Below are 22,588 nucleotides of genomic sequence, written 5' to 3' on the forward strand. Positions count from 1 at the left end.
TGACAATGCCATCCCAACACACCCCTGATGCAGAGGACTAATGTTTGCAGAAGTCACGCAACTCACCCGCACCAACCATTTGCCTGCACTGCAGCGTTTACAGCACTGGTTCTCATTCACAAGGTCAATAGCATGCTAAAGGGAAAATGGAGGAATCAGGAAAGCAAAGAAAAACCCCAGCAGATCAGACTTCGAGGATTCTACTTGCTACTCAATTTAGAAAAAGTGCTGCCAAGCCCTACATCAGTATGTGCAGAATGGAAGAGGATACCCACATTCTTACAGGAACTGAGGGAATTTTGCAAGCACCCACTTGTAATGGCTGACCAGGTTAATTGCTAAATGGTGGTTGGCATTAAGGTCCCAGTAGCAGGTAGTGGGGGCTTCACGAAAATATAGTTAGCAATATAGATAAGCAGCCTTCCATGAAGTACAGAGATTAAAACAGTAAATGACCAATGTGTCAATTCATATACAAAGAACTTTAATCTGATATTAATATACAAAAGTTATAAAGCTGATATTTTACATTAAAACCTGACAACATTAAGAAGTGACAGACAGAACAGGCTCTTAAGACAAAAAGGCATCAGGATAACACCCAGCTTGCTAGTACAAAGGGGCCCCAACCAGCACTAGTGGCCAGTAGAATCTTGACCCTTACATAACCATAGTCATTGCCACTTCTTGGCTCTGGAATAAAAACCATCTACAGCCAGTGAGGCTGGCACAAAGTTCCTCATTCAGGAGACTGTGTCCTTATTTCTGTAGTCAAGCTACGCTGGGGCCTTAATGTGTATTGCACCAGACTTCGAGCTCTGCAGTTTCTCCACCATGGTACGGGCATAACGCAAGCGGCTTGCTAGTTCTTTTGAGCAGCCAAATTCCTCTAGAAGGCTCAACTTGAAAGTGTGGAACTCCCGCTTCTCATCAATATAGGAGACAGCAGCCATAAGAGGACACAGAATGATCTTTGTGTGATCCTGTAAGGAAAAAAATAAAAAGGTAATTAAAAAAATATAGAATATCTATACATCAGACTTTGTAGATACAACTCTCCCACTATTACAGCAGGTATGCCAAGGATCTCATGACTGCAGCCTTAAAGCTGAATTAGACATTTTTGAATTTTCTTTGCATGCCTAAATCGGGATAACAATGCCACTCACACTTATATTTCATTTTGCCACTAGATTGAAGATTTTATATAAAGAAATCTTATTTTTCTGTCTTGGCTGTTCCCGCCTGTATTGCTTGTGGGCATGTGAAGCCCACAAGCATTTTCCAGGATATGGTGCAGCTGAGCCGACCAGCATGCACCACCCATTCTCACACATGAACAGTATGAAAGGCTCACATTGCCATCACAATGGGACTCATTTATATTAAGATTAAGTAAAAAAAAAAAAAAAAAAAAAACTCCTAGAAATACATTTTCTACAATGCACAGTCCTCACCTGGAAGAAGTTAATCTGAACGGTTCCATTGCTGAGATGTAGGATGATTGCACTTCTTGTCCTGAACCAGGTCCGCAGGAAGGGGAGGCGAGCCAGCTCGTCACCCTCCCGGGGAGTGATGTTGGCGCCGGCCTTCAGAAGGTGCTCACTCATGTAGTTCCTAAAGTATTTCAGTAGTGTGATCTGCAAGGAAAAACAGCCGAATGTTCACTCTTGGGCTAAATAATCAGGTGGGAGGCTATAGTAACAGTCAATTATGAGGGGAGAGGCATGGCTTGCTCACAGCCGAGTGTAGACATGTTTGAAGGAACTCTCACCTTGACAAACCAGCCCTGTCCATGCATCCCACTGCTCCAGGTTATTGGTTGCAGCAACATCAGGAGCACTGGAAGCAGGAACCCAGAAACTGCCAAGCCTTTCCACCTTTTTCAACCACACCGATGTCAGTATGCCCCATGCTGTGCCGCCAACAGCCTGGGGAGACCAATTCTTCCTCTCCCCACTTGGCACTGTAGATAAGTCTCAACATGAGGGCTCCCCAGAATGTAGCAATGTCAAAAGGGACTGCTAAACATGCTACTTGTATAACTGGCTGTTAGATTCAGTAATTTGAGTGCAATAAAAAAAAAAAAAAAAAAAAATAATAATTTAGAAAAATTTTAAAGGTCTACTCCAGATCATTGAAAGGATAACAAAATCACATCAGCACGACAGCTTATATTTTCAAAAGTAAACATTGTGCAGTGGCAGCTTCCCATTTTTTCCAGGACAGGTTTTCTTCAAGTCCAACACCAAGGACTGGACTTCAGGAACTCAGCCACGTTCTAAAAGCACACTGATTTGAACAAGCTGACGTTAGAAGCAGATTAGTGCAGCTCTGCATGCTGGTCAGATTTTTCGCTCCGTTTTAAATCGACCCCACCGAGTTAGGTCCAAGTAGATGCACACCTCCTGGATGTCTTGAACATTTTATTGCACTCTCAGAAGACAGCTATAAACATTTTCAGGAGCCCGACAATGCTTCTAAGCTCAGCATCTTTGCCATTAGCTTTGGGCATAGGCACAGGCACTTTGTGCTTCTCTCATCTCAAAGATGAGTTGTCAGAGCAATAACTGGTCAAATGTTTAAATAAAGTCCATGAGATGTCGAGCACCTTGCTGAACTGAACTCAGTGCGCCTTCACTTTTTACAAAGCAGCTGAGTTCAACTTTAAAGTCTTGTATATTGATTGTTCATCATATGCCCTTACCTTCTTTGTTAGTGCTGATGGGTAAGAGCGCACATTGAGGTAAGACTCCGAATTATTCCTCTCAATGTACTGTAAACTGTCACCATCATTGTACATTATCAGCCGAGTTGAGTCATTAAAGAGAACGCCTACACTGTTATCACAAAGCTGGTATCCTAGGGAGAAAACATTTAAGTTTAGTGATCATACAAGATAAAAAAAAACAAAAAAAAACTGACTGCAGTTTAGGCCAGTACATACCTAGTCCATACTTGTCAGAGTAATCCACCCATTTGCTGACCCAGAAAATTGGATTGCAGGCTGGATCCTCTGCTTCATCTGTAAGAGCAAGAAAAAATATATATTTTTTTGGGGGCTAATGGAAATGCACAGCTGAAGAGTTAGCACTTCTTAAACAGGTTCTACAATTTTAAAGTCCCACCACAAATTTGCAGGGGTTCTGTGTGCTCACAAAGCATCTGCTTGCCCCTTCCCTCTGCTGCCCAGAAACCTTTGCATTTTGTGAACACGTTCACAAAAAACAAAGGCTTCTGCGAATGGGCAGCAGATTAGCTGGGTACAGCAGCTGCATGCGAATCTGTAGACGAAAGAGCCAAGACCCAATGGGTCCATCAGCACTCCATACCCATCTAGTGATAACCATCCCTTCTGGAGTGCCAGAAAATTGTCGGAAGAAAAGTCCAAGAAGGCACATCTTAATATTGTTTAGTATAATAGTGTAACCCAATAGTGTTTCTAGACAAAGTAGCCGAATTCCTGTAATCCAGCTTTAATGACTGACCTTTGCACAGAACAGATACTAAAAACAGCCAGGTTTCAATGCTCTAATCCAGTACCAATCACAAGCAGCTTTGTCCTTAAAGTGATTGTAAAATCCACTTATTTTTGTAGCAATATAAAACACGGGGGAAGTTTAAAATGGAAGTAAACCCTTCCAAACAACTTTGACCTACAGGTAAGCCTAGATTAAGGCTTACCTGTAGGTCCAAGTAATATCTCCTAAACCTATATGGTTTAGGAGATATTTGCCCGAAAATGGGCACCGCTGTCTACGGCGCATGCGCCGTAGACAGCGGCGCGCAGGCGCACTAAATGCGGCAAGTCCAAGAATGGATTTGCCAAATTTGTCTACTCCCGTGCGCATGCGCGGGAGTGACGTCATCGCGGCTCCGGCGAATGGCAGCGTCGGAGCTCCGAGACGCGACTCCCGTGCGCATGCGCGGGAGTGACGTCATCGCGGCTTCTCCGCTGTCATTCGTCGGAGCTGCGAGAGACGCCACAACCAAGATGGATGCGGCGGACTACAGGTGACAGCGGCGACTTCGCTGGCTCCTGTGTCAGGTAAGTGACACATAATGAGCTACTATGCGATGCATAGTAGTCCATTATGCTTTACCTTTGCAGGGAAAAAAAAGAGGAAGTAAACCCATCAGGGTTTACTTCCTCTTTAAGTGATCACATTCCCTCTGTTCTCAGCTGCATAAGCACTTAGGGGAGGGGGGCGGTTGTTGGAAGAGCTGCGGCACACCCAGCTTCCCAGTGAACGGCTGTGCAGCAGGGGCACATCAGGACAAGTCTGATCATTGGAGAACAGGCCGAGTTCCCAACAGCTAGAGAACGGATTAGTGTGGTCAGTTTAATAGGAAAGCAGAGGGACTGGCAGGAACACAAGGGATTTCACATAAAAGCAGTAGGGAAGAGGATACTCTCATACAAGTACATGGTACAGCAGGCACATATCAGGATCAGATGCTGGTAACAAATGCTTCAATCGTGTCATTTCTCCAATTATCCAACCATTTAAGGTCTGACCTCAATTAGCTGTCCAAAAAAAAAAAAAAAAGCCTTAAGACCCCTTTCACACCAGGGCGTTTTGCAGGCGCTATAGCGTTAGAAATAGCACCTGCAATCAACCCTAAAAAAGCTGCACCATTGTCTAGTATGAAAGCCCCGAGGGCTTTCACACTACAGCGGTGCGCTGGCAGGACGTCAGGCAAAAGTCCTGCCAGCAGCTTCTTTGGAGTGGTGGAGGAGAGGTGTGTTTACCGCTCCTCCACCGCTGCTCCCCATTGAAATCAATGGGGCAGCGCTGTAATACCGCCAGCAAAACACTGCTATTGCGGCATATTGGCGGCGGTTTTAACCCTCTCGGGCGCTAGTGGGGGGTAAAAGCAGCCAAAATGCGCCGCAAATCTGGCGGTAAAACGCCGCTAAAAATAATGGTGTTTTACCACCCACACTATGGGCAGTGTGGTGTGAAAGGGGTCCAAGTGTCCCAAAGAACAGACTCACCTTGGTTAACCACAGCCTTCTCAGCAGGCTTAGCAGCATTGATACTGGTCAGTTGTTGCATCATATCGGACAGGTAACAATCCGCAGGCTCTGTGCACTCTGGTGGGGCCAGATCTTCATCCTTCTGGACATTCTTCTCAACCATTGGAGAATCTTGGCCTGTAGCAAACATATCAGAGATACTATAGTGGATATCAATTAAGCGGTCACTTTAAAGAGGATAGTCTTGCTCCCAAGGAGAAGGTCTACTCCAGAAGAATTCCATTTGTGGTTAAGACTATAGCACAGCAAAAAGCCGTTCCCAAACGGTGGCCCAGCTGTAGTTCTTGGCTGGTGGCACCATTTCTCCTACAAAGGACAGTGGGATAGATTGCATTTTAAAATACCCACTGATCATCAAGTCAGGTGATGGCAATCTTCCCATGCCACTGATCCACAGACTAAAAGGCTGGCCGGCTACCAACTCCCTGCTGGGAGGAGCAGTGCTACAGAAAGAAAAAAAAAAAAAAGCCACACTTGGGGGTTTTGTTCTTACTCCACCCTGTGATTAGGCAAAAAAAACAGAACTCCTGATCTCAGCTTACTCTAAAATGGATATCGTCTACTTTAATAGGAACTTGGGGTAAAGGGACCCTTCCCCCAAAAATGTTTAAGAACCAATGGCTTGCCTTTTGAAAAAAAATCTCTATAGATATGGTGTAAAGATAAGTACCCACAGTAACAGCTCCCATGATTAAGTAGCATGTCAACAGCAGTTCTACAATTTACAGATCCAGACCAAAAACCCCAAACCACCTTATAGCAGATTTACTACTACAAGTTGCCCCCCCCGTGTAAGATCATGTATAGACATGATTCTGCACTGTCACCTACTGGGGAAGGCATGAAGGTAAACCTTCAGAACCACTTTAAGGTATAGAATGCCTGTTTTCTAAAGCCTCTTTAGCTGCAGTTTACAGACTAAAACATGCTACTGTACAGCCCCAACAGTTTAGGATGGATGCCCTTCTGGATATACTTTTATGCAGGATAAACTGGAATGTCAAGGCCAGTGTGGCCAAATACAGCTCCCAAACTTCAATGATCAGAAAGACCTACCTTTGTTAATTGCAGTAAGTGGTTTCCTAAAGCTTGGATCAATGGAGCTTGGTGCAATGGAGAATCGGGGAGGCACTGTCAGGCATGTAGTGGGAAGGCGGGAGGGGATGTAGCCGGTGGTGAAAAACTCGTCAGTCAGTAACTCATCTATGGTTGGCCTGGTGGTAGGGTCTGAACGGAGCATCTTCTGTATGAGAGCTGCCGCTACAGGGTTTATGTGCTGAAAAGAGGACGCATCAATTAAATGGCAGAAGTCCAAGAAAATCAAGATGGATCAACTGGTTAAGTATAAACAGCTTTAGAGGTCGACCGATATGGGTTTTTCTCTGGCCGATGCCGATATTTAGAAATCATGGCGGCCGATAGCCGATATATGATGCCGATTTTTTTTGGGCCGATATGTTAGGCCGATTTTATTTTTAACCCCCCTTGATTTAACACACCTTTCCCACTGGGGCGTTTAAGGCGCTTTTGGGCTAAAAATAGCACCTGTAAAGTGCCTGCAAAATGGCTCCCCTGCAGTCTGTGTGAAAGACAGAGTGCTTTCACACCGAGGCGATTCGCTGGCAGGATCTTAAAAAAAAAAGTCCTGCAAGCAGCACGTTTGGAGTGGTGTATACCGCTCCTCCACCACTCCTGCCCATTGATATGAATGGGCACCACTGCCGAAGCGCATGCAATGCGATTTGGCAGCGGTGCTTCATGGGCGCATTTAACCTCTTCCTTGGCCGCTAGCTGGGTTATATGTGCCCCACTAGCAGCCAAATAGCACCGCTAAAATGGTAAAGAGCCGCTAAAACTTGCGTTTTACCATCAACGCCTGCCCGCTCCAGTGTGAAAGCAGCCTTCATAAGTGATACAGAAAATTTCTTACACTTAAAGCGGAGGTCCACCCTAAAATGGACCTTCCGCTCATCGGATTCCTCCCCCCCTCCGGCGCCACAATTGGCACCTTTCAGGGAGGAGGGGGGTGCAGTTACCTGGATAATCCAGGTAACTGCACCCACTTCCGGGCTAGCTCTCTGCGGAAAGGGGTGTACATTACGCCCCTTTCCGTAAGTGCCCCGCTGCCTGCTGGGAAACACACAGATCCCAGAGGCAGCGGGGACCGTCCTCATTGCGCAGCGCGGCTCGCGCATGCGCAGTTGGGAACCGGGAAATGAAGCCGAAAGGCTCCATTTCCTGATTCCCATACCCAAGATGGCGGCGGCAGCACTCGAGTGTCGATCTAGAGATCGGCTTCGGGTGCCGACATCGCGGGCGCGCTGGACAGGTAAGTGTCACTATTTTAAAAGTCAGCAGCTGCAGTATTTGTAGCTGCTGGCTTTTAAAAAAAAAAAAAAAAAAAAAAAAAAAAAAAAAAAACGCGGAGTCCTGGCGGACTCCCGCTTTAAACATTTATTAAACAAAACAAACCTCCAATCAGTTTACTTGTATGTATGATCTAGATTAAAAAAAAAAAAAAAAAAAAAAAAAAAAAACCTATTAAATAAAAACAGGTAGTCAAAACTTGGGGGGGGGGGGAAAAAAAAAAAAAAAAAAAAAAAAAAAAAGGGCTAACTTTACTGTTTATATTTTATTTTTATTTTTTTAAATAGTGTATTTTTTCCCCCAAAAAATGCATTTGAAAGACCTCTGTGCAAATGCCGTGTGACATAAAATATTGCAACAACCGCTATTTTATTCCCTAGGATCTCTGCTAAAAAAAATATATATAATTTTTGGGGGGGGTCTAAGTGATTTTCTGGCAGAAAATACTGGATTTTTACTTGTAAGCAACAAGTGTCAGAAAAGATTTAGTCTTTAAATTGTTAAACTGAGAACTTCTACACACAGATGACTTCATTCAGAAGTGTAAACATTGTATCATTTAGTTCTTTTCTTGGCAGCCTGCCCAGAGAGGAGGAAAGGGTTTCTATGACGACTCAGGCAACTTACACTGACTTCTATACAGAAGTCATTTCAAAGTCCTGCTGTAGAATCGGCTTTTTATCAGCACAATCGGCCGATGCCGATTTAAAAAACAGCAAATATCGGCCGATATATCGGTCGACCTCTAAACAGCTTCATTAAAAATACAAATTTGATGTAATATAAATGCAAGTACATCAACCTGACAAGTTAAAATGACAACATGCTGAACAAAAAGCAGCTGCACACTCATTTGCACATACATCAATGCTGCATCCAATCAAGTATTAGTAGCCAGTGGAACTCAAGTGGGGGAGGGGGGCTGCAAAAAGAAAAATTGATGCAGAGCAGACTGTGGAAGTCCAGTACCATGGTTGGTCAGTTAATGGTCCCTAAATGTTTAACCCAGTAGGGTCTGGGATGGATTGGGTGTCGATAAACCCACTGTGATCAAGTGTCATTATTGCACTTGCATGGTATAAACTATGAATCCAAATATACAGAGTGGGACACACACACGGCAAGCCAACAGCTTGACTGGCTGAGCGAGGCTGGTCTGGGCAGATTAAATCAAGTGAGGTACGAGTATAGTGCTAGGAGGGAAGCTGTGTGGGTGTCATGAAGCATACACAATGGTAATCAATGAAGTCTCACCACTCCCCAGCAGCACTATAGTACTCCCATGTCTTGTAGATGGAATCAGCTTGCATATGAATAATTTTCCATGCACACCTTGTTAGTGCCTCTGCACAGTATCTCCCAGCTGTTAAGTAGCATGGGTGAAGGTGTCAGCAGGGTCCAGTTGGACACCACACCTTTGTGAATGTAGACTCATGCCTCCCCTTTCAATTGGGGCATCAAATTTCCTCTTTGGGGCAATGAGTATTTTGATAGACATTGGAGTATCCATTTACCATTAGTACCTGCATTGGCTCCAGCTGACAGTGACTTTTCTATTTAAAGCGGAGGTCCACCCTAAAGTGGACCTTCTGCTCATCAGAACCCTCCCCCCCTCCAGGGCCACAATTGGCACCTTTCAGGGGGAGGGGGGGGTGCAGATACCTGTACAGTACAGGTATCTGCACCCACTTCCAGGATAGCTCTCTGCGGAAAGGGGCGTAGATTAAGCCCCTTCCCGCAAGTGCCCACCACTTTCAGCAAGTGCCCCGCTGCCTGCTGGGAAACACAGATCCCAGAGGCAGCGGGGACCATCCTTATTGCGCAGCGCGACTCGCACATGCGCAGTAGGGAACCGGGAAATGAAGCCGAAAGGCTCCATTTCCTGATTCCCATACCCAAGATGGCGGCGGCAGCACCCGAGAGACGATCGAGAGATAGGCTTCGGGTGCCGACATTGCGGGCACGCTGGACAGGTAAGTGTCACTATTTTAAAAGTCAGCAGCTGCAGTATTTGTAGCTGCTGGCTTTAAAAAAATAAAAAAATAAAAAAAAGCGGAGTCCCGGCGGACTCCCGCTTTAACTGCACCATACTGCCACCCTGAGTTGGTCGTGCGAGCAACATCCCATACCCACTATTAGATTTTCTACAGAGTGTCTTAGGATTTACCAAGACCATATAATACGAGGTCAAACCTTAAGTTTCAATTTTTATGCAGGCAGGCCCTTGCATTATAGTTTTGGAAATCTGAAGACAAATCTGCAGAAAATCTAATTGTGTATGGGGTCTAAGGGTCCAAGCATTGTCACATAACATCTACTAAAAGCTAAGGTTAGCAAAACCAGTCCTCAAATCAGATCACATGACAAACAGGGCAGCAAGATATCCTGCAGAAGACAGGTAACAGATTCATTTCTGTTCTGCATTAGGCCAGAGGGGATTGGGAGACAGCTTCCTACCATTCTCCCCCCACCCCTTAGTCTGCTTATGGTGGGGGAAGTTTGATCCCCTGCAGATTTTGAAAGTTTGCCCAAGTCTACAATTGTAATCATAGGTGTATTTTAAATTATATTGATATCAACCCAAAGGCCAGAAACCCCACGATACAAATGTTGTAAATTGAGGTTCAGTGAGTCAAGTCATTTAATCCCCTACCAGCCAAAAATTATTCTGGCTCCCAGACTAGCTACAGCATGTGCTCATGTGGTGAGTCCTGTGAATTTAAAGGGGTTGTAAAGCCTCGTGTTTTTTCACCTTAATGCATTAAAGGTGAAAAACCTCTGGTGGTACTGCACCAAGAAGGTCTGTTACAGGCTACCCCATTCCTTGTATATGAACTTATCGAAATAAGTCAAATATGGGAACATCTTAGGTGTACAGGCTGGCTTATGGGACCCAAAAGGGACCACTACCTCAGCAGAGGATCCTGCTGTATCCTGAACTTTCGGGGTATCAAGCACAGCTGTGATAAGTGTTCCAACTAGCGCCATTTTTTTTTTAGCACCTTTGCACCCGCACGTTGCCTCCACCCTGGCAACGAACATTTCAAGGACCGCCGACAAAGCGTCCAAAGGCATTGCACTGTTTGCAGACGAGCTGGTTGCAATTGCAGGGAGTTCTGGGGGAACAAACACCAGTTTGATGCCATGCTGACCCACCCTGTCTGCCAACCTTGAGTACTTAGGACAATGTGCTCAATCCCACCCTTCTAGCTGCTGCAGACTGAGGGGCCCCCCACCACAGGACTCACCACCAACCGAGTGCTGCACCATGCTGTTACAGGTGTCCAGAGGGGGGGGGGGGGGGGGGGGTGAAACGTTCTGAGTTACAGCTGCCTGACGACACTGCAAAACAGAGGCTGTGGGAACAAGAGAAGAGGAGCCAGAGACAGGTTGGCTGAGGAGAGGGAGGAAAGAACCACCTGTGGATCATAATTGGCTTGCCTGATTCCACACCGTTTACATATGGCTGGATAAGCCTAGTGTCTGCTAGAGGCCACATTGAGATGTGAGTGCAATTTTTTTTAAGTTTCATAATTAAAGTTGAAACTGGAATTGCTAACGGGAGAGCGTATTAAGGAGTGGTTATCCATTGAATGAACCGAAGGCGTATTGTGATAAAGTCTGGTGAGTGGCACGAATAGTTTTTGCCGGTGGAAAGTAAGGCACATGGACACAGGATTTGGGCTTTGATTCAGACATTGTATCGCAATTTGGAGATTGGACTGCATCCATATAACAGTGGGGGGAAATCGGACATGAGAAGGAACATTGCATTTGAGGACTATTGTGGTATTTTTTGTTTATAATTTTTATAAAACTTTATTTTGCTTTATTTTTCACTTGGGAGTTTGTTGAGCACCTGGAGTGGTCTCATCACACCTATATTAACATACATTGTAAATCACTGGAATGGATAGAAATTAATTTTTTGGCATAAAATCACATGCACTATACAAAAAAAAAAATAGGGGGCACAATCCCCAAATACAGTTTTATAAGGCTCTATATTATCCAGCCTGTCACCCAGCCAGCTGTTGATTTTAAGATCCTGTGATCTGCCATCTTGTGCAAAAGGCAAAAATCCCAGGACCAATGGTCCCGCAGGGAGCCTAGGTCCTTCACTAGGCAGAAAAATAAAATAGAGCTGCTGGAATCAGGCTGAGGGGTTATTACCAGAGGGACTGCCCCCCTGGGTGGAACTAAAGTTCTGTTTCCCACATACATTACATGTTCTGCCTAGTCCTCTCCTGAAGGTGGCATAACCACCCTACAGTCAAGATTACTGGATCCATGTCAGTCAATGAACAAAAGAGAAAGGAACATTAGGTCTTGCACTTGCAGGATAAGACCAAGTAAATGGCAAGTAAAAGACCAAGCAATGACATACCTCTGGATGGCAAGCCGAATTCTGCATCATGCCACATTGCCAGGCACACGCTGGTAATTTCCAGTGCTCTGGGGCAGTGGGCAGGAGTGAGTGAGCATCACCAGGGAGATGGAGGTGAGCATGGCACATGTTCAGAGCATGCAATCCTTCCTCAGCCGCCCCCCCCCACCCCACGCAAGGTCAATTACGCAAGGGGCAGGGCCTGAGTCCTGCTGGCTGTCAAGACAGCAGCAGGACACGGGAGCGCGCCTGCACGAGTGCCCCAAGGGAGAGCGGCTCTCCTAACAGGGCACTTGCAAAGGAGCACTGCTGAGGGACCCCAGAAGAGGAGAATCGGTGCAAAAGCAACTGCACATGGGAGGAAAGTATGACCTTTTTCAAGAACCTTTACATATCCTTTAAGGTCAGAACATTATCTGTCCAAAATAAGAAAATATGATAAAATTCTAACAATGGATAGGGTTCAAAAGGTCAGCTCTCCATCCAGAGGAACTTCACTGCATGGTCTTTTTTGCCATGTACTTTATTCTTATCCTGTAAATGCAATACCCAATAAATGTTTTTGCTTCACATACTGCACTTAGATTGGTGCTGCTTCTCTATCATCTTCACCTATAGAGCCATTTCTTACTCTGAAGGCTGCCTATTCACTGAACACATTAGGTTTTGACTTAAACTTTTTTTTAACTGAATAAAATGTACTGGAGAATTAAGCGACCAATTGCAGATGATTAAAATGGGATTAAAACAGCATTTTAGACAAGACTAAAACAAATGTGATGCCAAAATACATACAGGTGTGCAGCTTTGAAATATCTGGAGCAGTGTGATTTCAAAGCCACCCCTGTGTGAACGGGGGCCAAGTTCAGCTTACAATGAAAATTGAGAAGCTACAGTCTAAGGCTTTACCTACCTGCAACCCATTGGTACTTTGTGAAGTCCTTGGGGCCCCCGCAGACACTAATCTGGTTTTCCCCATTGCCTTAGCAATGAGCTCAGATGTTTCCTGTCCCCAAACTTCTATGGAAAAAATAGTCTGAAATTCTCCTGCAGCATGAGCAGTCTCATGTGCATAGATTATTATGTTGTGTACTGTGACACAGAATATTTCACCGAGATTAATGTACAGCCCTTTGGTGATGGGGGGCACGCAACACTTGAGACCCCCCCCCCCCTCCCAACCAAAAGAAGTTGACCACTGGTCTAAGGGAAGGTTAGTGCATCATGCAACTCAATACGTCATGCAAACCTATGTGTCCCATTGTTCAAGCGCACCTTGGGAATAGCATACTCATTCTTCTTGATCCTTATGTAGGTCTCCTTAAGGCATGAAGTCTCAAAGGGGGGCTTCCCAACCAGTAGTGTGTACCTAAAAAATAAAACAGAAACTAGAAAACAACCTCCGGTGTTTCTACACTGTTAAAGCCGAGCTTCAGGAATTCAGTCACTTCATAAAATTTGCTGGCTTACTGTGGGTTAAAGTGGAAGTTCACCCTAATACTAAAGTCTCTAAATCTACAGGCATCCACAATCTAAGACCAACCTATCTAGCCCTGTAAAGAAGAAGAAATTTAAGTAGCAGAAGCTCTGCAGGGGACACAGCTGACAACAGCTGTGAACTGAATGGGGAGTGATGTCACTTAATTTAGAGTGACATCACACCATTCTTACCACATGACTTCTGTTGGCTGTGTCCTCTACGCCTACCTCGACAGCAAAGCCACCACTGACAGCTCAGCATGGGACCAGATCGGCTTCAGAAAAGCCATGTATTGATATTGTTCTTCCGGTTGCCTGTAGATTTACAGATTTTAGTATTAGGGTGAATGTTAAGTTCAAAGCAGTGCGTGGCCACCTCAGACTTCAGTCTGAGTTTTATTGAGCGCTGGTAGTACAGACCTCAATCTACTCCCAGCACTGAACAGTGAAGGGAAAATTCTGTGCGCGTGTCAATGGCATATCTCCTGCCAATCATAGGCAGCTTTATTTTGTGAATAGGTTCAAATACAAAGCACTCTGAATAGGATTGGAGGGGGGTGGGTGCAACTCTAGGGTTCAGCATCTGAACAATGTCAGCTATGCCCCTGCAGCCCCACAGGCAATATAAAAATAAATGGGAAATTAAAGCAAAGAGTCTACAAGGTGGTATGCACCTTGAACATAACCCATAGCAAATCTGCACATTTTACAATGTGTCTGAATTCCTGAAGTTTAGCTTTAAGATCTGCCAGTACATCCTAGTCTAAACGTTTCCTTTTAGAATAAAGGTTATTTTAAGACTACTGGAAGCAAAGACCCCTAGAATAAAAGTGAACCTGATTTGTCTATAGTAAGACAAACTAACAACTTCCCTTAATCGGCACCATAAGAATCCCACATTTACAGTTTCCTACCCCCCACTTGCCAAGTCTAAAGTCAGCCCCAGAAACTACATCCACGGACTTACACAGGGCAAGGCATGGCTAATGTGACAGCACCCATAGCCGGAGATTAAAATGGAGCTCCAGTCTCAGTTTTATGATAAGGGCACCCCCACGATTCTTAGTACATGTATTTGGATAATGGCATAACTGTCCTTATGCTTGTAAGTCTGTAGACTTACAAGATCTATAAAGCAGGGAGTGGTTATCGAGGATGTGGGCATCTGAAGCCTGCTTCTGTGCATTTCCAGGATTTGGTGCAGCTGGCTATCCAGCAGATACCTCCGACCTTAAAGCCTGTGCAGTAATGACACTGTGCGAAGCACTTTGTTCATTACAGGCTGCTATGGCAAAGGCGAAGCTGGCAGAAGGTCACACCACATTATGACAACCTGTTAGAGAACTCAGAATCTCTCAATCTTACCAGCATTAGATGCACAAAGCCCTGGGATTGATTAGATATCCCAGGAGTACAGGGGCTGGGTTTATGTCATCGCCTAGGAACTGCGACCAGAAGTTATGCGGAAGACCAACAAATTTGACCATTAAATATACAAAAAGTAAATCACTATGGGTGCACATTACAATGGGGGCAATTCTGAAAAATAAGTGATTTCCGCTTAATGCAGCATTGCACCTCTCTCAAGGATGGGGGGGCGGAGAGACCACTTCTTGCAAATATCAATAATGAACCCATTACCTTACTCATCAAGTCACAACCTGTGCTTTATCCATCATTCTAGAAGTGGAACCAAGCAAGTTTGACATAGGGTTCCAATATTTCTCCAGAACCAAGCAGAGTCTTTTTAATACTACATTATGGCAACATCGGTCTTGGTTTACAGTGGGATGCATTTTGAATTCCACTGTAGAATACAGCTGGTACTTACATTATGCATCCTAAAGACCAGATGTCAACTTCAAAACTGTGGCCCTTCTTGCCCAACACTTCTGGTGCAATGTAGTTGGGTGTCCCACACAGGGTTTTCTTTCTCTCCCCATCAAATTCCACTTGGGTGGCAAGTCCAAAATCACCTGAAAGGTTAAAGAATAGGCAAGAGCTGATAAGGTTGCCAAAAGGACTGGTACTTGCCCATTAAGCCCTCCACTGGAGCTAGAAATTCAAGCCATGTCAGATAGCTTAACGTGTAGTTAGCAACTTCCTCTCCTCCATCATGCATGTGGTCAGGCCTGGCAATTTGCCACTTTTACCCGAGCTGCAGCCTACAAAAGGTTTAGAAGGGACCTAGCATAGTAAAAGCAGCCTTGACACCTACGAGTCAGTGCTGTGGTAGGGCCAAAAAAAAAAAAAATACCCACACAACTTTTATTTATAGTGGTGACACCAAAGTATGGCAAGGTTGGGTTGCCAAAACTGTTGGAGCTAAAGAAAGCAAAAATGCTTGTCCTAGAAACCAAGCCACCCAATTTTACCAGTACAAGAAACAAGAGCTTAAAGTGGGGTACCCCCTCCCAAAAAAAAGTAAAAAGCGAGCAGCTACAATTACTGCAGCTGCTGAGTCAGGGTCCAGAGATCCCCTTGTTCTGCGCTCTCCTTGCGGCACAGTCATTTGTACTATGGGCACCCGGCTGTGGCTTCACAGCTGGGCACCCACTGCGCATGCAGCGCACCGAGCAGTCACCTGGGACACGTGACAGGTCCCAGGTGACTGTGCGGCGTAAAGGTGAAGTGATGTCACCAGCCCGTGCAAGGAAGAAGGCAGACTACGAGGGACCCCCTAGCAACAGGTATTTAGAGGTGAGAAAAAAATTCAATTTTTTTTTAAAGAATTTTAAACATTTTATTTTTGGGTGGCAACACCACTTTAAGAGGAGTTCCAGACTGCCCCCCCCCCCCACCCCCCAAAGTTAAAAGGTCAGCAGCTACAAATGCTGTAGCTGTTGACTTTCCATTAGGGCACATATCTGTCCAGGCATCCAGCAGTGCCCTCACCCGAGCTGATTCTTGAATCAGCTCTTGGGTGCTGGTGATGCCATCTCAGCTAAGGGAAACCTGCAGTAAAGCCTTGCTTGGGGGGTGAATTTCTGGCTCAGTTCAGCACTATAAACTGAGCTGGAAGTGGGAGCGGGTACCTGTCAAAAAATAAAGGGCATGGAGATAGACAAGCAGAGCTCAGCTTACTACAGTAACTTCCAGATATGAAGGGGTTTGGTAAAACATAAGGCCAGCCATAGACTGAGTGAATCTTTCCAGCAACCACTGGTAGCAGGAAACATTTGCTAGATTCCCCTCCCCCCTAAAACAGTGTTGACAGGGGAATCCCTCCTGCTGAGCCATAGTCTTCTCCCAGTAGAGAGTGAGAGAAGCCTTCCCTGCCAGGAGAACACAGTGATAACTGCTAGCAGCTATAACAGCCGCTGGCAATAATTGCATGTAAAGTCTTGCAGGCTTTACCAAACTTAATCAAGCGATCAACTTGGGTACGTTCAGCATGTCCATACATGGGTCAAATCTCAACCAATTCCTGCAGAATTGGACAAGATTTCAACCACCTATGGCTGGCTTAAGACCACAGATAAAGTGGTTAATCAAAAAGGCTAAAGGAGGACTGCAGCATATAGGTACCTAGTGAATACCATTGAGCAACCACTTTCCAGGAGCAGAAGTAGTAATGGGCGTTTTGTATGAAAAAAATAAAAAAATCTTGTTTCTCTACCACCAATAGGGGCTAAAAATCAGAACACACCCCACACCTTTACCAATGCCATGCTAGTTTTCCACCTTGTCAAAACCAAAGCATACCTATTTTCACATCCATGTCATCATTGAGGAAGAGATTTCCAAGTTTGAGATCTCTATGGATCACTTTGTTGCCGTGCAGATACTGGCAGCCCAGGATGGTCTGTCGTAGGTAATAGCGAGCTTCTGGTTCAGTCACAGCTTTCCTCCTCTTGTGCAGCTCCAGTAGGGACTAAAGAAAAAACAAAAAATTATGAAGTTACCAACCTAAACCAGGGCCATCCTCAACCCTATGCCTTTGAGCATTCCCAGCAGACTAGACAGAAGAGAATGGAGTAAAGCAGTGTAGTATAGAAATGTCAGAATGAGATCTGACCTATCCCAGAGGCTGTGCTCACCTAGTGTCAGGATTTAACTGGCAGCCATTTTTTTTTGCAGGACACAGATATTTCAGTGCAATGCTGGCTCTTGTAGTACAACACTCCCCGTTCACATGAGCCATACCACAGAACTGCAGTGCCAATTTAAAGCGGTAGTAAACCCGCTGACATTTTTCTACACCTGTAAGGCAAAAGACATAATGGGCTAATATGCACCGCTGGCCCATTATGCCTTACAGGTAAAAGGCATAATGAGCAGAAGTGCCACTTTTGGGTGGAACTCCGCTTTAACCCCATACTACTGTTAAGTGGTTTTAGGGCACATTTACACTAGCAGTTGGGGGCACACAGCTGAGCCAAGTTTTTTTCCCAGTCAACTGCTATCCTTTAGCTAGAAAGGCAGTGGCCTGGGAGTTGTACACATGCCATGGTATTTTGTGGAAGAAATGATACCCTGTCACATTTGGTGGGCACCATCACTTTCAAACAAAACCATTCAAGTGAAAGTAGCCATGCAAGTGTGACATTTTGGGGTGGGGAAAAAAAGAAAATAGCAGTGACTTCTTGTCACATGCACTCTAAAAGAGGGGTTCAAGTGCAGATCACTTCAGAATGCAAGTGTAATTGAAGTTTTAAGCCTAGTACACAGACCAAGTGTCGGGCAATATCAGCGGGTTTAATAAAAACCAGCCAACATTCTGCCTATGCAAGGAGGCCACTAGGTTGCTACATACAGTGGGATAAAAAAGGAGAATGATGTGGCCACAAGCCAAGAAGTCATGGCAGAAATTTTAAACTGGAGGTAGCTGAATAGAGAAGGCACTTTTAAAAAAGTCACAGGACTAAGCATCATTTAGGGGCTCCGATATGGTCCCTTAAATCCCCACTGCCAAGTCACTTGTGTTCCTACAAAGCCTCACTGTCAGGTCCTGCTACATCTATTTAGTCCAATGGTAGGTGAATGTATTAGTATAAACGGAGACAGCAGCATTTAGAGCCCTTTCACACTGCCGAGCCCATCGCCCCGGCAGTAAAACGCCGCTATTTTTAGCGGCGTTTTACACCACATTTCAGCCACCAGAGGGGCGCTTTTACCCCCTGCTAGCGACCGAGAAAGGGTAAAAACCGCCTGCAATAGTGACGTTTTGCCGGCGGTAATGCAGCGCTGCCTCATTGATTTCAATGGGAAGCAGCGGTGGAGGAGCGGTAAACACACCGCTCCCAAGAAGCTGCTGGCAGGACTTTTCCTGACATCCTGCCAGCACACCGCTCCAGTGTGAAAGCCCTTGGGGCTTTCACACTGGAATAAATGGTGCAGTTTGAGGGCGGATTGCAGACACCATTTCTAATGCTATAGCACCTGTAAAACGCCCTCGGCGTGAAAGGGCTCTTGAGGAGGCTGGCCACATGGCACCCTGCAAAGATTTGGCAAGGGCCAGTGAACATGGGAATTGCCAAAGACCCAAAAGGTAAGATCATGGCATTTAGCTGCCAGCAACCATGCAAGCTGGAAAGGGATATGTTGGCTATCACATTTTTAAATTTGGAGAGTCTACATCCCTTGTAGTCCAAACTCTTGCCCAGCACTACAGATACTGTGAATACCAGGACAGTTGGATACCCCAGTAAATGTATTCATGATTGCAAACAGCGATTGTTAAAGCACAATCCTTTCCCCTCCCCTTCGCTGAATGGCATCACCCATAGCATTGTTTGCTCCAGGCTCTGCATCAAGGAGCATCAAATGTTTGCATCATAAGTGTAAGATTAGAGAACGAAACAGATTTATAGCAAATAATTTTTATTTAATTTTTATTTTATTTTTTTAAAACCTCATGTAAACCAGCTGCCATATGAATTTTCTACTACAGAAAAAAAAAAAAAAAAAAAAAAGGACAGACCAGATTAACAGCAAAGCGACAGATTTGTAATCGTTGCTGATCCCATGGAAACTGGAATACAGAACCAATCAGGACGGAGAGGTCGTCAGCTTTCACAAGCCAAACTCCAGCTCACAGCAACCTAAACGGCTCTCGCTTTTCACTGCCGACAGGCGACCAGCAGGGGGCAGACAAAGCAAGAAGGGGGTGGGGGGATGGTATGTGGACTGTTAACAGCCCAGGGCCAATGCATAGCTGACATTCAGCCCACACCGGCTGGGAGAAATTTCCTGATTATTATGTAGATCTCCACCCCCCCCCCCCCCCCCCCCAAATTACCTTCTACAGTAATCCTGAGCCATCATATACATAGAAGTCACATGGTCACTGCTTGTCACCTCCATTGCCTGTTCATGGAGTGCCCAGGTCCCATCAGGACCAACAATAGATCTCCCTCCATGTAAAAGCTGCTGCAGAACCTCTTTGCAGCCAGGCTGTCACTCACAGACAATAAAGCTGTACTAAAAGCCTGCCATGTGTACTGCTGGGGAACTACAAGCCTCAGCCAGATATTCAGTATACAAGGCCAACAGAGCCACACAGCCTGCTCTGTATTATGAGAACTACAATACCCAGCAGTCCCAGTGATAGAACTGGAGCAGTGCCTACAGAGACAGGTAGAACTACAAGGCTCAGCGGCTCCCCTAGTGCACTACATGACTCAGCTGTTCCACACAAAGGAAACCAGACCATCAAAGGAGGAAGCCATGATTAGCTTAGAGCTTCCTTCTTCCTGATCTCTAGTTTGCACTGCATGCAGGAGAGCTGAGCCATGTAGTGCACCTCAACAGCCTCTGACCCTTGTAATTCCTGCCTGCACTGCTGGGTATTGTAGCTCATATAGCATGGAGAGCAGTGTGTGGCATGTGTTGTACTGATGGCATTGTCAGGTGATCTCTGAACCCCCCCCCCCACTCTACATACCCCCTGTACACTCCCCCCCCACCCCTTCTCTATATAATCCCTCCCCCATACCCCTTCTCCCCTCTACCTAATCCCCCAGCCCCTTACTCCCATCCTGTACAGCCCCCCCAAATCCCCTTCAGCCCCCCCCCCCAAAACAGAAGACCTCCATTAGTCTTATTTTCAAACCCCTCACATTCTACCACCACCCCTACAGAACACCCCCACCAGAGGCCTTTTACAGACCACCCCCCCACCGGTTACAGAAACACCCCCCATATATTTCCAGGCTCCCCCTCAGGCCCCTGTTACAGAAACCCCTAATCTTTCCAGAACCCCCCCCCCCCCCCCCCCAACATTGTACACCCCATCCACCTAGAGAACAATTCCTCTCCCCCCAAAAAAAAAAAAAAGCCTTCAACACCCCCAATCTTCTATACCCAATTATTCCCCCCCCCCCCACGGGCCTCTTCAACCCCCCCCCCCCCCCCCCCTTTTTACAGAAGCGCCCCCGATTCCTCTCCCCGTCCTACCCTCCTCCGGCACAGCTCCAGCACCACATAGACGAAGTCGTTGTCCTCGAAGAAGCCGTGGAAGCCGACCACATTGCGGTGGGAGAGGCTGCGCTGGATGGAGATCTCCATGGTCATCTTGTCCTTCTGGTGCGGTTTGAGCAGCATGGTCTTCGGGACGATCTTCCCGGCGTACACCTCCCGGCTGGCCAGATCGGTGATCTCGTAGCACTTGGCGAAGCCTCCCTTCCCCAGGAAGCGGCCTCGGAGGTACCGCCGGCGAGTGCGAGGATCCACTAGGATCTCGGGGATCTCTTTGGCGGTGCCCGGGATGCCGGGAGGTTTGGCGGGCTGGGCGGCCGCCTTGCCGGTGTCTGGCTGTGCCATGTCTGTACGGAGGAAGCGGGGTGGTATGAAGAAAGCGGGCGGAAGAGGGGGACACGGCTCGGTACGGACTATGCTCTGCGCTCCCTCTGCTCCCGGCCCTATAGCCGCCGTTGGTTTTGAAGCAGAATGCGCGCCGCTGATTGGCCGATACGATTTAAATTGCAAAGCCGCCAGCCCCGGGGCACCATGGGAGAGGAGAGGTTTAAAAGGACGGGCTAGGCGGAGCCAGCTTTATTGGCAGCGGACGTTGGTGGAAACGGACAAAGTGGGTGGGACGTGGTGCCGGGGGGAGAGGCGGGGCTGGGAGCGCACAACATGGCTGAAGGCTGACTGACAATACTAACTGGACCAAGTGTTATAGCACTGCTGTGTGTGATAAATAACTGTCGTATTTCACTGAATAAAATACTTATTTTCACAGTTTTTCCTCCTTTGTTGAGCCCTGGTGCTAGATATCTGCAGCCTCTTTCTGTCCACATGAACTCCAGATATGTCTGCATGGTATTTCTCAGGGAGAGCTTCCTGGGGGCCCATTCACACCTGCACATTGTGGGAACGCACATGGAAAAGCGTGTTTCTGGACGCATTCCACAATTGTGTACATTGCGTTTGCAGTGCTACTATTTCTTAACCACTTCAATACCGGTGTTCTGTGGAGAAGCGCCCCCCCATCGAATTGTGCCCACGCATGCGCAGGACGGAGCTGCACTTCTGGTGAATTGCCGATCAGCTGTAGTGACGTGACCAGGGCGCAAGCGCACATCGAAGGAGGCTTCTCTCGATGGGAGATACTATTTCACGGCCACAATTGAAACCTATACAAACAGCGGGGGGGAGACCGTAGTTCTCACATTGTGGCTCGCTGTTGCGGTGCGGCTTTACAGTGTGCTGATAGTCTGGTTTTGTCCGTGTTGCAGGGAGGATTTGCTGTGTTGAACGTCCGGTTTTGCCTCCGTAAAAGGACAGGTTGCAGCGCAGACAAAGCCAGCTCTTTAACACAACCACTAGCCGCCCTCCAGCAGCAGCGATGCACTGAGAACTACTGTCTCCCCCGCTGTTTGTACAGGTTTAAATTGTGCCTGTGAAATGGTATCTCCCATCGAAAGATACCTCCTATGATATGCGAATGTGCCCTGGTTACGTCAGCCCAGCTGATTGGCAAATCAGCTGTTGTGCTGTTTGTATGGCGCATGCGCAGTACATCCCGGGCACTTCTGGACAGAACACCAGCACTTTTACTCCTTCCTGCCCTGGCGAACTTTCAGCACTGTAGCACTTTGAATGACAATTGCGCGGTCATGCAACACTGTACCCAAATTACATTTTTATAATTTTTTTTACACCGATAGCTTTCTTTTGGTGGTATTTACTGTATTTATTAGCGTATAACACTCACTTTTTCACCATGAAAATCAGGTGCAAATAGCGTGTGCTTGTTGTACGCCAATACAAAAATTAAAGTTTTTCCCTGAAACGTCCCTCTTAAAATGAATGTGTGTGTTATATGCCGATAAATACGGTAATCATCACTGGGTTTTTTATTTTTTGCT

At 46.2% G+C, this 22,588-nt stretch overlaps 1 protein-coding gene across 1 annotated transcript; it reads right to left on the reverse strand.

Annotated features, from left to right (window-relative positions):
- Window positions 1-463: 463 nt before the first annotated feature.
- Window positions 464-21,190, reverse strand: PLK1 (polo like kinase 1). The gene is made up of 10 exons (XM_077449316.1): window positions 20,673-21,190; window positions 16,980-17,148; window positions 15,106-15,250; window positions 13,071-13,164; window positions 6,098-6,317; window positions 5,000-5,158; window positions 2,948-3,025; window positions 2,708-2,862; window positions 1,458-1,640; window positions 464-983 (listed from the first exon to the last, which is right to left on the reverse strand). Exons 1-10 carry the CDS (start codon window positions 21,036-21,038, stop codon window positions 777-779), a joined length of 1,776 nt encoding a protein of 591 aa, XP_077305442.1. The 5' UTR covers window positions 21,039-21,190; the 3' UTR covers window positions 464-776.
- Window positions 21,191-22,588: the final 1,398 nt, after the last annotated feature.

Source organism: Lithobates pipiens, unplaced genomic scaffold (assembly GCF_037356315.1).
Source record: "Lithobates pipiens isolate NorthernLeopardFrog02 unplaced genomic scaffold, aLitPip1_a1.2 Scaffold_22, whole genome shotgun sequence".
NCBI lineage: Eukaryota > Metazoa > Chordata > Amphibia > Anura > Ranidae > Lithobates > Lithobates pipiens.

Bases quoted from the DNA above. Each gene is read 5' to 3' on its own strand.
- PLK1 (XM_077449316.1), bottom strand. From the start codon at position 21,038: ATGGCACAGCCAGACACCGGCAAGGCGGCCGCCCAGCCCGCCAAACCT. The intron at 17,149-20,672 runs GTAGGACGGGGA...TTTTTTCTTTAG, and splicing joins TGGAGCTGTGCCGGAGGAGG to TCCCTACTGGAGCTGCACAA. The intron at 13,165-15,105 runs GTAAGTACCAGC...TTTATTTTTTAG, and splicing joins TGGTCTTTAGGATGCATAAT to GTACACACTACTGGTTGGGA.